This window comes from Megascapheus bottae, chromosome 23 (genome assembly GCF_031878675.1).
Source record: "Megascapheus bottae isolate mThoBot1 chromosome 23, mThoBot2.hap1, whole genome shotgun sequence".
Lineage (NCBI taxonomy): Eukaryota > Metazoa > Chordata > Mammalia > Rodentia > Geomyidae > Megascapheus > Megascapheus bottae.
In genome coordinates this window covers 4,009,920-4,026,475 of record NC_143531.1, presented here as the reverse complement: position 1 = coordinate 4,026,475, position 16,556 = coordinate 4,009,920, and the positions used below count along the sequence as shown (strand labels likewise).

General features: G+C 38.2%; 1 protein-coding gene and 1 pseudogene across 2 annotated transcripts in view; one reads left to right on the top strand and one right to left on the bottom strand.

Moving 5' to 3' along the window:
- Positions 1-16,556, bottom strand: part of Prdm5 (PR/SET domain 5) — a 121,406-nt gene that overhangs the window by 44,061 nt on the left and 60,789 nt on the right. For both annotated transcript variants that reach the window (XM_090356634.1, XM_090356635.1), the window contains 4 exons: positions 15,385-15,469; positions 14,066-14,223; positions 4,204-4,297; positions 1,552-1,712 (listed from right to left, as the gene is read on the bottom strand). In XM_090356634.1, the coding sequence (XP_090212760.1) occupies positions 1,552-1,712; positions 4,204-4,297; positions 14,066-14,223; positions 15,385-15,469 (498 nt within the window). The remainder of the gene's footprint in view (positions 1-1,551; positions 1,713-4,203; positions 4,298-14,065; positions 14,224-15,384; positions 15,470-16,556) is intronic.
- Positions 15,586-16,169, top strand: LOC150047230 (protein lin-28 homolog A pseudogene; annotated as a pseudogene).

The window sequence follows — 16,556 nt, the reverse complement described above, 5'->3', positions numbered from 1 at the left end:
CACACACACACACACACACACACACACAAACGTGGGGTAGGACTCCACATCAACCAGAGTCACAAAGCAATATATTCTCATTTTGCACTGTAAATCAATAGTTAATATTAATTAGCTACACAGCCTCATGACTATTTAATTTAAAACTTTGAATACTTATATTACAATCCACATTTGAATGTGTACAGTTCTTTTCATGATTTCATAAAAAGCCATATATACTGAATCCTTGGACAGCAACAGGCAAATTATTCTTTTCTCTTGAAAGAACGTATACTGTACTCAAATTAGAGCAGCAAAATCGAATTAACTGCCATATGAGCCAGCCAAGGACACTGTCTATAACAGACAACTCCTGGACTCGGCACTAGCCAGCCATTTCATTTTCTAACTACAAAATCTTCTATAAGACAATTCCATGCCTTTCTATATCAGTATAAATCATTACTCTCTGGTCCACATTACAGTTCATTTGAAGGTAAACAAAATATATTATTTTAACACATAACAGACTTGTCTTCTCATTTCTTTACAAAAAGGGAAAAATGTAAGAAATTATATATATAATTAAATATATAATTATATATAAATCTACTATTATAAGATTGGGTTATTCCAAATAGAAGCTACTAATTTCTCTGAAATATATTTATAATATAGCCACACGATTTTATTGGTTATATATTTGATTCAAGGTCATGCCAATGTTAGAAATTTGACTAAAGGGCAATTAAGTCTCCTAATAAAAAGACGGAAAACAAACCCATGTTTGTTTAAATAAGTAAAATATAACTAACCTTAAAAGTCATTAAAAGTAAATTACTAAGCTATACAATGAACAAGAAAGCATGAAAAGTAATGAATATCAGATGAATGTATGAAAAGCAAATGAACAAAGCATTACACATTAATTAAGTCTCTCTTCCATTTTAGGAATTTTACTGTGCCCTAGAGCAGCAAATTTAAAGCACTAGTCCTAGACAGACCCAGTCCTAGAAGGAAGCAGTATTAGAAGGATCCAGTCCTAGAAAAACTTGGTTCCAGAAGGATCCAATATTGGAAGGACCAATTCCTAGAAGGACTCAGTCCTAGAATAACTCAGTCCTAGAATGATCCAGTCCTGAAAGGAACCAGTCTAGTCACTTGCCTAAAAATACCGGTAATAGCTATGAAAATTAAAATTATTGTTATAATTCACTATAGTCATGTTACATAACCTATACAAATCCAACAATGAATGACAACTGGTAAGTATTAGTATTGTAGTCAAGAAATATTCTCTATAGCCTTCCCAACCAGGGTAGCTAAGGGTTATAAAAAAACTTATCTAAGTTTGTGTCTCTGCTTCAAGTGAAAAAAAAATCACATCTAGTGTAAAACTAGGAAGCAAGCCTTTTGTGAGCAGCTGGCAGACAGCATGCATTTGTCATTTTCAGTAACTAGGTAGACACATGTGTGTAAAGATATCAATTGACAGGCAACATAGGGATCCAAATGCTAAAGAGTGCCTTAATCCTGGGTCAATCCAACTCACAGCAGGCTTCTACTTACTTTCTTGTGACTTCTAAGCACAGAAGGTGTAACAAAGGCCTTGTTACAGAGCTCGCACCGGTACTTCTTGTGTCTCTCATGGACCACCTGGACATGAAGATTCAACGTGTCCTTCCTTTTGAAAGTCGCATCGCAGTGATGACACTTGAAAGTCCTTTCACCTTCCAGACAAAAACTTAAGTAAGAGAAACCCAGAATGCAACACCCAAATTACCTTGGACTTCTCACAATTTCCCATAACCATAAAAACTTATATTTTAAATTGTTTTATTGTTTCCGGTCTGGTCAGGATACTGGGACTGGAACTCAGGGCTGATTCTCTACCTTCGCATAGTATTTCTATTTTTTGTTAGTCATGTCTGGTTTTCCCATCACCTTAACTCACCGATCTACACTGAGCTCATTTAATGAACAAGGTTGATTTTTTCCTGGCCCAATTTCACCATTTAATGCCTGTCACTAAACGTGCTAATGGAAATTGCATTAAATATGTCGCACACACTATGGTCTACAATGCAGTTAATGAAATCGTATTTCTCAGGCTGAGGAGAACCCGATAGGCTGAAATCACGAGCATTAATTAGATTCCTTCTGTCACAAATTCCTTGCTAGTATACAAAATAGACTTTCATTCATGGAAGAAAAAAAAAAAACTGACGACCAGGCCAAAGATAACCATATAAATTACAGGGATGAAAGAGTTTCACCAGCCTAAATCCGTATTCTAAACTCTATGCATCGCCGAGCATTTTCTTAAACAAAATGAGGGTGAAATGGAATGGGCAATCCTGCTGTGGCACCAGGAATTTTATTTCTGAAACAGACTGCTTTTCCTTTATCGGGAAACTGGAAATGGCTGCAAGTGCACACAAGAGTACCTGGAAGCACCATGAAACAGATCTCATCTCATCACAATCATTATCACTTGGTATGTAAACAAAGCTCACAGTCTTTATGGTCTTTATCAATTTTCATCTACACACTCCTGCCTGGCCAGAGACATTTCTTCTAAGTACAGCCCAGTTGGCGAGATTGAGTACTGGTCTGGTCTTCTTCAGAAATGTAATATTTATACTGCCAACTTTACGTGTGTAGAGAACAAAAGTAAGAGTAAACAATATAAATATTGCCCTTAGTACGAATCTATTTTGAGAACTCACATTAAAAAGTCAGCTTAGAAACTGGACACCAGTGGCTTACACTTGTAATCCTAGCTATTCAGAAAAATGAGGTATGAGGAATGCAGTTCAAAGCCAGCCTGGGTTGGAAAGTCTAGTAAGACTCTTAGCTCCAATCAATCAGCAAAAATGCCAGGAGTAGAGCTGTGGTTTAAAGTGGTAGAACACTAACCTTGAGTACAAAAGCTTAGGGACAGCACTAAGGCTCTAAGTCCCTAGATGAGCATCAAGTAAATACATACATACATACATACATACATACATACATACATACATACATACATACATACACACATACATACATACATGGAAAGGGAAAAAGAGAAGAAAAACAAATTCGTTCAGGCCTGGTGCTAATAGCTCATGCTTGTAATCCTAGCTGCACAGGAAAGTCTGAGGATACATGTTTGAAGCTATCCCAGGAAGACAAATCCAAGACTCTTATCTTTAATTAATGAACATCAGGACTGAAGGTATTGTTCCAGTATTAGAGCACCAGCTATGGGAGGGTGGGGGTAGAGGTGGGGAGAAACACAAACAAGGACATGAGGCCTGAATTCATATCATCTTAGTTTAGTTACAAGAATCAGATCCTTCAGTGTGGTCATCAATATATATTTTTAGTATTCCAAAAATGCTGAACAGTATTTAGTGCAACTGTTTAGACTTTGATGATATGTTTGTTTAGAATGACACCCAAGATGTAACTTTCTACCAAGTAACTAAAAAATTGCAGATGGTACAGGAAGTAGGAAAGACAGCCAACTACTAGACTCCCAGTTGCAACCCTCAGGACCTCAGGCAACCCTCCGCGTTTCGATTCCTCTCCAAAGCAAGTGTTAAGTTAGGTATAGACTCTGGGTCATTCAGGTTTGCAACGTCTGTGAGCTGACGAAAATCATATCATGCAGTTTCATGTTTTCACAGAGGTAGGCATATTTACCTAATCGTTAGAGTTAAAAAAGAACAAATATGTCTGTAGCAAAAACCATGTGCAAAAATGCCTCACTGAAGAACTGGACACCTGACTCAAATAGCATAGCATCAGCCACAAATACAAGCTCAAGTCTGGGTACTGGCGCGCGCGCACACACACACACACACACACACACATGAAAAGAAAAATAAAACAAGAAAAGAAAAAAAGATGCCTTATGGAATCTAAGGTCTCTCTTTTTATCTATCTATCCATCTATCTATCTATCTATCTATCTATCTATCTATCTATCTATCTATCTATGCATCTATGTTGTAAAATTTGAGAACATATGAGGTATCTCCTGAAAGGATTAATTTATTATGGAGCAATTAAACAATGGTATAGGAAGGAAAGATGAAAGGGAGAAATACAAGTTCATTTTACACTTAACAGATTACTTACCCACTTAAACACAGGGGCACTTCTGGGCTGCCTATATTCACCAAGGTCCTAAGAACAAAACAGGAGGTAATCCCTTTCTGAATGATGACTTACTGTTGTGGATTAGCAAGTGTCTCTGTAAGGAAAATGGGGTCCGGAATAAGGCTTTGCACTCCTCACACTGAAATGGTCTCTCCTCAGAGTGTGTCTGCAGGAGAAAGGGTGAGTCAGGAGGCAAATGAACTCATTACTTCAAAAATCAGATTATGAAAATGGACGATGTTTCATTTCTTCTTGTAGCACTGGCTTACCACACCATGTAGCACAAATGTAGCACCTGCTTCACAGGAGGATCTCAAACCCTCACACCCATTAAAAATCTGACATCTACCGAAGAACCTGTCCCTAATATCTCAAGCTGCTAATCTCAGTATGTCAATTTCTCTGGACTGACTTTGTAAAGCCAAATACTATGTCATTTCTTTAATGACTAAATATCCCAACCAAGTTTGAGCTATGATGATAGTACATTTCCGATACGAATGCAGCAAATGGTGGAGAGGGCAAAGGTTTCTACTCTTTTCGGTAAACGACTGAATTATTCCAAATAATTTTACAGCACTAGGTAACACTTAGCCTTTATGCTATCATTAATGCCATTAAATATTCATTAAAGATGTACTTATGATTAACCCTAGATAACATCCATTAAATATTCAACTAGTGTCAAATGTTACTCTAATCACCAGAAGTGATTCATGTAATTTCAACAATAAGTAAGTGAATGCAATGCTTTTGATGTGCCCATAACGGTCACTGTTAAGCTCAAAGGAAGATGACAGACAAAATTTTATGAGCAGAGTGTTGGGAGTTTGGCCTAGTGGTAGAATACTTGCCTAGCATGGATGAAGACCTGGGTTTGATTCCTCAGTATCATATACATAGAAAAGACAGAAGCAGTGCTGTAGCTCAAGTGGTAGAACTCTAGCCTTGAATAAGCCCAGTGCTTAGGCCTTGAGTTCAAGCCCAGGACTGGCAAAAAAAGGAATTTTATCAGTGGAACAAAAAAACGAGCACAGGCTAGCAGGTAGGTCTAAATATCAAAAACAGGAGCAACCTGACTTATGGAATTGTCACTCCTTTGTATAACTACTCAATAATAATAATAATAATAACAATAATCAAACATCATCATAGAGGGGGGAACCTAAAAAACAAAACGGGAGCAAAAAAGCTGGAAGATCCTATTCAATCACCTGTTTTCTATTATACGTCAGAGTAAGCTCATTTGGCACAAATCAGTGGAGACAATCTAATTCTACTATAGATAGCAGGGCAATCAAAGCTCATTAATGCTAAACAACCAGAAACACAGAAAGCACATAAAAATGTGAACCATCTTCTTCCATTAAAGCACACATTGATGGGATTTTGCAATTTAAGTGGTAGAAAACTGCAAGGGGTCATCCAAAGGAAAGTTACTTCATTCAAAGGATATTAACTTCACAGTATTCATAATTAAAATGGACATTACGATAGTAAAGATGCAGTGGTACTCACTAACATAACATTTGTCAGAGGATTACCGTGCTTGTTTTCAGTTGTGGAAAATATATAGGATAGAGAAAGCAGATTGAAAGTTATAATAAATGAACAGTAGTCAAGTGTGCTATTCAGTCCCAAAGGTTTAAATTAGAGAAGGGAAATACATAAATGAAATAAAAAATACAGAAAAAAATTTGTGCCAGTGCATAAAATATATGAACATTATTAGAGGGAAAAACTGGGAGAGAATGAGGGAATGGGTGGCGTTGTCCAAAAAGAAACATACTTTTTACCTGACTTATATAACTGAAACCTCCTCTGTACATCACCTTTACAATAGCAATAAAAAATTATATATATGTATATATAAACATTGAGTATAACATGCCATTTCAAACTGACAAGAGAACATGTTTTGTGTCTCAACATCTGAGAAAAAAATTAAGTTGGATCTATTCATTTCTTACAAGAGAACAAATATGTACATTCAGCTATTTTTATTTATTTATTTTTTTACACTTTTTTTTTTTGCTAGTCCTAGGCTTGGACTCAGGGCCTGAGCACTGTCCTTGGACTTTCTCAAGGCTAGAGCTCTACCATTTGAGCCTCAGCACCATTTCCGGCTTTTTTTTCTACATGTGGTACCGAGGAATCGAACCCCGGTCTTCATGCGTGCTAGGCAAGCACTTTAACCACTAGGCCAAACTCCCGGTCCCACATTCAGCTATTTTTAAAAATGTAAAATAATGCCCTAAACTTACTATAAGACAATATGAATGCATTTTAAATACCTTTGAATGGAAAAAGACAAAAGAATGAAAAATACTCAGATGAAAAATTAAATATAAAGTCAAAACGCAAACTTTTTGGTGACAAGCAAAGAAAACATACAGCCATTAATACAGAAAGTGGTGAAGGAGAAATTAATAACTAGCAGGAATTTCCAAAAATCTGGACAGGCAATTTTCTTTTGGAGTGGTAATTTTCTATTTTTTTATTATCTGTAAATAGTTGTACAAAGGAATTGCTATTCACCAAATCCATTTATGAATACAATGCACCTTGATCATGTGACCTCTTTCAACATTCTCACCCATCCTTCCCTTTTAGCTTACGCACTGAATATTCTGCCACTTCACAAAGCAGTTTATGTGTACTTATGTGTACATCTTAATTTATGCTATCACTTGAATATCTTCACTCCCCTTCGACCCATCTTCCTTATATTTCTCAATTCTGTGGTCAATGCAATGAATCCTTGTCTGCCTCCCCTGTCCTACTTCATTCATCTACCCCCTCTCTCTTTGGCTCCATCCTCCCTTCTTCAAAGTACCCATCTCTACCTATTTCAGTGGGTTCTGACTTAGTTTGTTTAAAGAGTTACACTATTTATACCTTCCACACTTCAGTTAATTCATTTGTAACCCCTTGCTTAGCATCCGGTGTGTTTATATGTAGATTTATAGGCATATTCTAGTTACCACAAATGAGGAAAACCATGCAGCCAATGTTTCGCCACATAATTGCTCCACATAATATTTCCAGGTCTTCCCATTTCCTTACAAATGGTACAATATTGTTCTTTCAGATGGGTGAGTCTATTCCATTGTGTGTATATACCACATGGAAAAGGACATATCTAACAAGCTAAATAGAAAGCCCACAGAATGAGACAACTTTGGCCAACTATACATCAGACAAGGGCCTAACATCCAAAATATACTTAGATAGAGCTCAAAAATTAAACCATCAAAAAATAAATCTTCAAAGAAATAAGAACCCAATAAACGGGAGAAAAATGACTTAAAAAGAGACTACTCTATAGAAGAACAAACTTCCAATAGACACAGGAAAAAAACGCTCTACAGTTTTGGCTATAAAGGAAATGCAAATGAAAACAACATTGAGGTCTCATCTTACCCAACCTAGGGTGGCCAATATCAAGAAAATGAACAATAATAAATGTTGGCTGGAATGTAGCCAACAGGGAACTCTATTACACTCTTGGTAGGAATGTAAACTTTTTTAACCACTCTAGAAAGCAATATGGAGGTTCCTCAGAAGATTAAACATAGAACTCCCTTATGACCAAGCAATTCCACTCCTGGGCATTTATCCAATCAATCAAAAACAAGGCTACACTAAAGCTACCAATACAACCATGTTCATTGTCGCACTGTTTACCATAGCCAAGATATGGACTTAACCCAGGTGTCCCACAAGAAAATGAGGTATACATCAAGAAAATTATATATATATATGTGTATATATATACATATATATACAGTGGGGTAGTAATTTTAAATAGGAGGTCAAGAGAATTTGGAGAGAGGGTGACATCTGAAGGAAAACCTAATAAATGGCTGAGGGTACAGGATCAGGTATTCAGGTATTTGTGTGTGTGTGTGTGTGTGTGTGTGTGTGTGTGTGTGTGATGGGGGGGAGGGAGAGAAAGACAGAGAGCGCGCGCACATGTGTGCATGTGCGTGTTGTATCGTTGTATGCCTCTTCTGAGGCTTGAGCTCAGGGCCTGGGTTCTGTCCCCCAAGAGTCTTTTATTTGGGTAACTAATTGAATATGAGTTCCATGGACTCTCCTGTGTGGGCTGGCTTCCAACTGTGATTCTCAGACCTCAGCCTCTTGAGTAGCTAGGATTACAAGAGTGAACTACCAGGACCCAGCTAGGTCAGATATTTTGGGGTGACCAATGAAGGTACCCCCAAGAAGGCCATCCAGTTGGACCCAGGAGAAAGAGAAGAGAGTAGATGCAATTAGAAAAATGGGAAAAAGTGAAGTGAAATAAATCATGAAGAGTCATGTGGAGAAATATAGAATCTTGTCTTTAATTTTTCTAAGAGAAATATAAAATGTAAGTTTTGGCTGCATGAGATGTCTGTCTAGACTGACATTTGACACGATTCTGCAGCAACTCTGTCAGGCACACATGTAGCTACAGGGAAAATATAAAGGGTAAAGATATAGTACTTAACCAAGCAATAGGTATTGGAAGAAAATTTTTAAATGATAACTCCTAAATAATCATAAAGGTATAATATGATTAATAATAATCGCTATAATTACATATTTTATTTCATTAAAAAATTAAGTACACCATATTTCTAGTGTAGAGAGTAAAACATGTCTACTTGAGTGGTATATGTTCAGTAACGGAGAAAATAATCTGGTCAGATGTTCTACAAAACATCAGGAATGGCCTAAATTGGAAAGCAGAAAGCTTTGCTTTTCTTTGTATCGTTGATTTTTTTCAATTTTATTTTACCTTTAAGTAGTTGTACACAGAAATGGCCACTCAACCAAGTAGTGCATGAATATGATGAACCTCTATCAATGGTATCCCTTTAATCATTCCTACCCCCCAATCTTACTTTGATAACTGGATCCCTATAATAACTATACAACAGTGCTGAATTTTTTTAAAAAATTTACTTTCTTAGCATTCACACTGGATCACAGAATTTCTTCAACCTTCCAAAAATACTGTAGGCTACCAAAATCATTCTCTCTCTTTTTCCAAATCTATAGAAAAATGTTGTGCAGACCACTTATTGCCCCAAAGCCAATAGCATATTTTAAGTAGTAAGTTAGCAGTATACAGCCCGGTGAGTAAATACATTTTGTCACAAAGAGTTACCAACATCACTATTTGGATTGGGCTGGCAAGACCAGAAAGAAATTCCTGCAGAAAACCCATGTGCTTGATCCATACAAAGGCCCTCCAAAGACCTCCCACTTAACAAAGGCAGTGACAAACTGCCTGCACGTTGTTGGTAGAGAATTTCTGTGTCCAGGATGCATTTTGCAAGTATCAGATGAGACTCAGCTTTTCTAAAGGTACTTTGTCTTTAAATCTTCCATCTCTAAAGAGTGCCAAACTTTTCAGTGATTTATGAATCAAGAGATCCTTGAGTTAGAGAACAAATGCCAAGTCAGTGATGACACCAATGTCTGCCAATGTAGCAAGTGATTAATATCTGCATTAGCCCATGAAATATACAACCACATACGTGTTCCTTTCCTGCAGCAAACCTGATTACTGTTACAGATGTAGAAAAAATATAAGACGATGTGTTTCACTAGTTATAGCACCAGTAAAACGTCTCAAAAACACTTCAGAATACCTGTAACATCATATACAATAATTACTACTTTCATATGATTCTAGCCACGTGGATAAAATATTACTTTTATGACAGAATAATGCTGTCATCAGAATCATTCACAATTAAGAGATTAATGACGTCATTTGGGCGTTTAGAAGATGCACTGGTACTGGTGAGCTGCCTGCTCTCCTCATACTAAAATCCCTCCACTTGCTAAGAGAAATTCATACTCCTACTGGAACAAACCACCAGCACACCTAGCTCTCCCTGACTTAAGGACTTTTTCCAGTCCTCTTTCATTTATTTATTCTTCCTCAATATACTAAAAAAAAAACTCCATCACCCAATTGGGGGAAAAAACTATTTAAACAGGGAAAGAACACTTGCCATTCAACACTGAGCTTCAGGGCTACGAGAGTGGCCTAGTGGCAGAGCCTAGGATGCACAAAGCCTTGGGTTCAATTCTGCCGTACCACATACTCAGAAAAAGCCACAAGTGGTGGCTGCGGCTCATGTGGTAGAGCGTTAGCCTTGAGAAAGCTTTAAAGACCATGCCTAGGACCTGCGTTCAAGCGTCTAAGACCCAGGACTTGGCGGGGGGGGCCCTTCATATAAGGTCCTCTACTATCAGAGACTCTATCAAGTTCAAATCTTGTGTGATGCTAAGAAGTTGAGCATCAAGTAACTGTGAAAGTGTGTCCAGTGAATCAAAAGGGTGACTATGTACATCACACCTGGAACAAATGGGCAGGACTCTGCTATGAGCGTGCAGAGTCAACAGTGACTTGCTGCAAAAGGAAGGAGTGGTTCCTGTGCTGTAACGATTGATGACTTCCTTTTGAGTCTCCACCTTGACTTCTTCCTAAATGGACGTAAGACTTCCTTTACCATGTGAGATTGACACCACATATTCTGGTTTTAGAATCCAACTTAAGATCTTAGGGAAAGAAATATACTTTTCTTTAACATTGAATTCCACAGAAGAAAAACTGGAACTTCACTGTCTTTCATATTGTTGAACATTGAGCAAAAATACATACATCTATACACTGTCATTAAATGACTTACTCTTGTACATTCTGTTTTATGAGGTTTTATTTTGCCGGACCTGAGGGCCTGAGCGCTGTCCCTGAGCTGTTTCGGTCCCCGAGCCTGAGGCTAGTGCTGTACCCCTGCTTCAGTTCTGTCAGTTCTGGCTTTTTCCAAGTAGTTTATTGGAAATAAGAGTCTCAGGAACTTTCCTGCCCAGGATGGCTTCAAACACATCTCAGTCTCCTGAGTGGCTAGGATTACATGTGTGAGCCACCAGTGCCTGGCTCTATTTTATGTTTTAATGGATATTCAGAACTTAATAAATTGACACCAATCTGCACCATATGTTTATGGTCCAGAACACTTTGAATATGACTGAATGAAGCATACTGTGAAACTTGAATTTTTCTAAGTTGTGATTAGATTTCCACATAAATCTCTAGGCCATGGGAGAAGGTTCTTTATTGAAATAGCTCCTATTTCCAAAAATCTTGTCTATGGCTTCCCCAAAGAAAACTCTTCTGTGTTCATTTCTATGATCAAGCAAATAAAATATTTGCTCCACAAAGCAAAATTCTTTGGTCCAGCACATTAAAAGGAAGCATCCTATAGACAATTTCTCCAAATGTGCTTTGTGTTAAGCTGGATAGGGAAGAAAATAGTGTAATGATTCACTGGACAGGTTCTGCTTCTTGCTTCTGAAATGTTTGTCCAACTGTGATTTCAATAATAGAAAACTAGCTGGATCCAGAATAAAGGATTTTATTTTAGTTAGATCAGTCAATATGCCTAAGCCTCTCAATTAGATACAATGTCAGGAAGAAATAAGTAACAAATAATTAATATTCAAGCTATTGAGCTTGTATACATGATCAAATGAAAGTAGAAATTAAGTCATGAAAAAATAAATCTATTCCAATTTTACTGTTATAACAATAATGCTAATAATCTTTTCATGAAGGACATTTCAATGTTTAAAGAGAGGAATTGGCTCAATAGAAGACAAAAAAAGTATAATAAAATGCAAAAAGCTGACACTTTAAAAGACTACTCAACAAACCGAAAAGTCATTTAATATGTAATTGACTTAAATTAACAGGACTTTCTGTAGGAAGATTACACTGCTTCTAGGTGTTCTTTTTTCCTTATTTCTTTTCATATCCTTATTTTATAGTTTTCTAACTAGCCACTAATGAATCATGATGGAAGAAAAGGCTGATTCTTGGCAAATATTTCATAAATTTTCACATAACCATACCAAACATAACACAGTAGGAAACATGTTTTTCTGGGCTGAGGATTGAATGTGCTTTCCACTTCGGAAACAGCAGACATCATGGTTTCTGTCCTTCTTAAGACATCATTATCACTTTCATATGATTTATGGCTGAAAAGTATGAAAGATGGTGCAAAGATCCTTTGCCAAATTCCCATATGGCATATAACACAAGCCAAACTGTGAAAATCTCATAAATGTGTGTAGATCAGTTTCATCAAAGAAAGGAGCACAAGGGTTCCAGAGACTGAACAGGAAACTAGCCAGATAATTTTTTACAGTCCTGTAATTCCAAAGGTGCAGTAATGAATACACCCTGCCTCTGTACATATAATGCTTGAGTTAAACATGAGGGCAGTAAGCCAGAAATGAGGCAGAGATGATTTGAGACACTATCAATCAAACCTTGTTTATTCTTTGCCAAGTTTACCTTTTACTTTTTTTCTTGCACAAAAGCTAAAATGCAATCATAATGATTTCAAAAAGGGTAGTATTATCTTCAGAAAGTCCCCTAAAAATATTGACATAACTGCAAGGCCCAGGTAATATGACAACTCAAAAATTAACAGTTTCTTGGGAATATCTATTTATCTATCTAAAATATCTGAAATTTAGCCACATATTAATCTATTTCAACCAAACTCAGTTAGGCAAGTATCTGCTACTTCACAGATATTTTCACAAATATTTCTGATACGCTGAATATTTTGGGGCACACTTCCTGAGCCTGGACATAAAATGGATTTTTCTAAAAAGCTACTGTACACTAAAGCAAGAATTGTTACAAAGGTAAAATGTAAGAAACACAAGCAAGAGTTAAAACCTTGAAGCGAGAGTGGATCTGCAGAGTGAAAGTACATGTTGAATCGTTTTATGCTTAACACAGAGAATAGATGAAAATGCTGGAAAAGGAGGGTGAGGTCACAGCATAGAAGTCTGAATGGCAGGAGAAGTTGTATGCACAATAGTGTTATATGAGCACTGGAAATTCACTTAGTATATTGAAGAGCCATATAAAAGCATTAGGATTTGGGATGTTTTATCTGGTAGGATGGTTTGTGGCAATAAGTGATAAGTAAGTATCACGCAGCTAAGGAAATGAATATGGACGCAATCCAGATGAAGAATAAATTCTCAGGACAGGTTAAGGGAATGGCCCCCGTGTTGGTGCAATTGCTTGGCATGACAAAGTCCCTAGTCAAATCAAGTCCTGGACCTTTGACCTTGGTGGTCTGCTTCTTATCTTAGACCCCAAACAATGGGATCAGGCTAGGCACAGTGGTGCACACCTGTCATCCTGAGCCGGGAAGGATACGAGGACTGTGGTTTAAGGCCAGCCAAGGAACATGCCTGTCTCAAAATGAAGTCAGGTGTGGTGCTGTCTATCTATTCTGGTTATACAAAGAGGCAGAGGTAAGAAGATTGTTGACACAAGCTACCACAGGCAAAAGCAAAAGACACTATGTAAGAGAAACAAACTGGAAAGGACTGGGGACATAGCTCAAATGGTGGAACACTTGCTTGACAACTGCAAAGCCCTAAGTTCTATTTTCCAAGTACAAGAAAAAAAGGAAAAGAGAAAAAAGAAGGAAGGAAGGAAGGAAGGAAGGAAGGAAGGAAGGAAGGAAGGAAGGAAGGAAGGAAGGGAAGGGAAGGGAAGGGAAGGGAAGGGAGGGAGGGAGGGAAGGAAAGGAAGGAAGGAAAGAAGGAAGGAAGGAAGGAGAGAGAGAAAGGAAGGAAGGAAGGAAGGAAGGAGCGAGCTAGCCAAATAACCATGGACTTAAATCTCTGATACTGAAACCAAATTAAATGGCATTTTATTGTGAGAATAGTTTAGAGAATAAAATTCATAAGGTAGTTATAAAGTACAAGCAAGATCTCATCCAGCTATACAATGACGTGAAGCATGTCACAGATAGAGAAAAACTTTGTTATGAGGTAAGCAGTTAAAAAAATCATACCATCAAATTTATACAAGAAAAGACTATCCCTAAGCTTTTACCTTCTTGTGATTCTTGTAAACATTTCTGTGAGCAAATTCCTTTCCACAGAGCTTGCATTTGTAGGGCTTGTCTTCGCTGTGTATAGCTTTATGAGCACCCACTTGATCCAGCCTCTTAAAAGATTTATGACAGATTTCACAATTGTAAGGTCGTTTTTCTGTTAAAAAAAATGCAAACAAACAAGCTCCAATCTCCATAAATGCCAAAGGATGCAAAGTAAAATATTCTTACCTTAAACTCAAGAATGGTCATACAACTTAAAAAAAAAAAGCAAATACACAAAATGTAAAGCCTACCACCTAGATCATTTGAGTTTGACTATGTGACTATGCGACTGCCCACAAATGAAATGTGAGTGACTTCTCTGGAAGTCCTGTTTTGAAAAGGAAAGGTACTTTTCTCTATTTCCAGATAAACAATGTGGTGATGGGGTGAGTTAAAGTGAGGGTCACAGGCCTGAGTGCTGAGAAGCCTGACAGTGAGGGAGAAGCATGCAGCTCCCTCTTGCAGGTTACACAGGCCTCACAGAGGCCAGAGGTCCCATTCACAGCAGGAGCTAGACACTTAGACCTTAGATCAAAGTCATATTTATGTAATATTCCTAAGATGTTGACAACAACATTTTTTAAATGTCGTGCTGCTGTTCAAAGCATATCTGAAAGCCAACAATGTTTTAATCTCCAATTTTAATTTGCTAACACATTTCTCTCCATAGATCTCCAAATAAGACAGATTATTCAAAAGCCTTCTAACTTCAATGACCTCAAATTTCTTGAACCCTCAATTCTAGAAAGAGTCTCCATAAGGCAAAAATTATTTTCAAATATTTTTCTTTTTATGTCTGCATGAGTGAAATAGACCTATTAACTCCAACTGGCATGAAATAAAATTATGGCATTAAAATATTTTCTGAAGGCATATTTACAAATTTAGGTTAACACTGATTAGTACCATATTTATAGGATGTTAAAGTATCTAGAGATGGGAAAAAGACTAATTGCTGAATCTCTACTAAATGTCAAACAGTATGGTAGTACAACACAGAAATAAATGAACTCAAGCTTGATAATTTTGCAAGGAATGTGCCATGAATAAAGAAAATGAGGATCAAAAAAGTGTTTTTAAAAAAAGGAACTGTGGCTCGGAAGATCTGGGTATCTTTTGGCCAATCACTTTTGATTTGCATAAAGAGATTTTGAGAATTAAGTCACAAGCTAGAACATTCAACAGTGCTGCTTGTTATACCTGTTCTGAGTCCCTAAAAAGAAGCAATTCCACTGTAGTGATTTCAAGATGTTTGAAACAGGATATAGTTTACCTGAGTGGATGATCATATGACGCTTTAGCTGATTAGCCGAAATAAATTTCTTCATACATTCTTGACAATCAAATATTTCATGAATCTGCAAAAAGATTTAGTAAACTTATCAACTGACTATTAAAACTTTATAAATGAGACTTCTCTGGGGCCAGCAGCTGGCCAACCAGGGGCCCGGGGCTGCGGGCTCAGCCTATGACCATGGGCTCAGTGTCCAACCAGCAGTTTGCAGGTGGCTGCACCAAGGCGGCGGAGAAGGCGCCCGAGGAGATGCACCGGGCCAGCATCTGTAAGTGGTTCAACATGCGCATGGGGTTCAGCTTCCTGTCCATGACCACCCGCGCTGGAGTCGCACTCGACCCCCGTGGATGTCTTTGTGCACCAGAGTAAGCTGCACATGGAAGGCTTCCAGAGCCTGAAGGAGGGTGAGCCTGTGGAGTTCACCTTTAAGAAGTCTGCCAAAGGCCTAAAATCCATCCGTGTCACTGGGCCTGGAGGGATGATCTGTATTGAGAGTGAGAGGCGGCCAAAGGGGAAGAACATGCAGAAACGCAGGTCCAAAGGAGACAGGTGCCAAAACTGTGGTGGTTTAGACCATCATGCCAAGGAATGCAAACTGCCACCCCAGCCCAAGAAGTGCCACTTCTGCCAAAGCATCAACCATCTGGTGGCCTCCTGTCCACTGAAGGCCCAGCAGGTCCCCAGTTCCCAGGGAAAGCCTGCCCTACTTTCAGGAGGAAGAAGAGATCCACAGCCCTGCACTGCTCCCCGAGGCCCAAAATTGAGCCATCAGTCAGGGGCCCAATTCTTGCTAGTAGGAATTTTCAAGGAGCAGGCATCAATCGGCAAAATGGAGAGAGTGGGGATAGGCTGGGTTGGCGAGTAGCTGGTACTGCCATGTGTCTCAGGCCGGGGTTTCCCTGCATCACTCCATCTTCTCTTTTGGTGAGGGGATGGGGTGATGCATAGGAACTCCTATTGTGATCTATCCCAGTTCAAGTTGAGGGGCTTAGAGGGAACCATCCTAGAAGCCCAAATGCTTCACATGATAACCCTCACCCCCCCCCCCAGTCTCCAGCTTCTAAAAATGACCCAGATTGGCAAGTTCTTTTAAAGAAGGATGTGTAATCATTCCCTTACCAGAATGTGAAACAAGCATAAGACCGACCCGT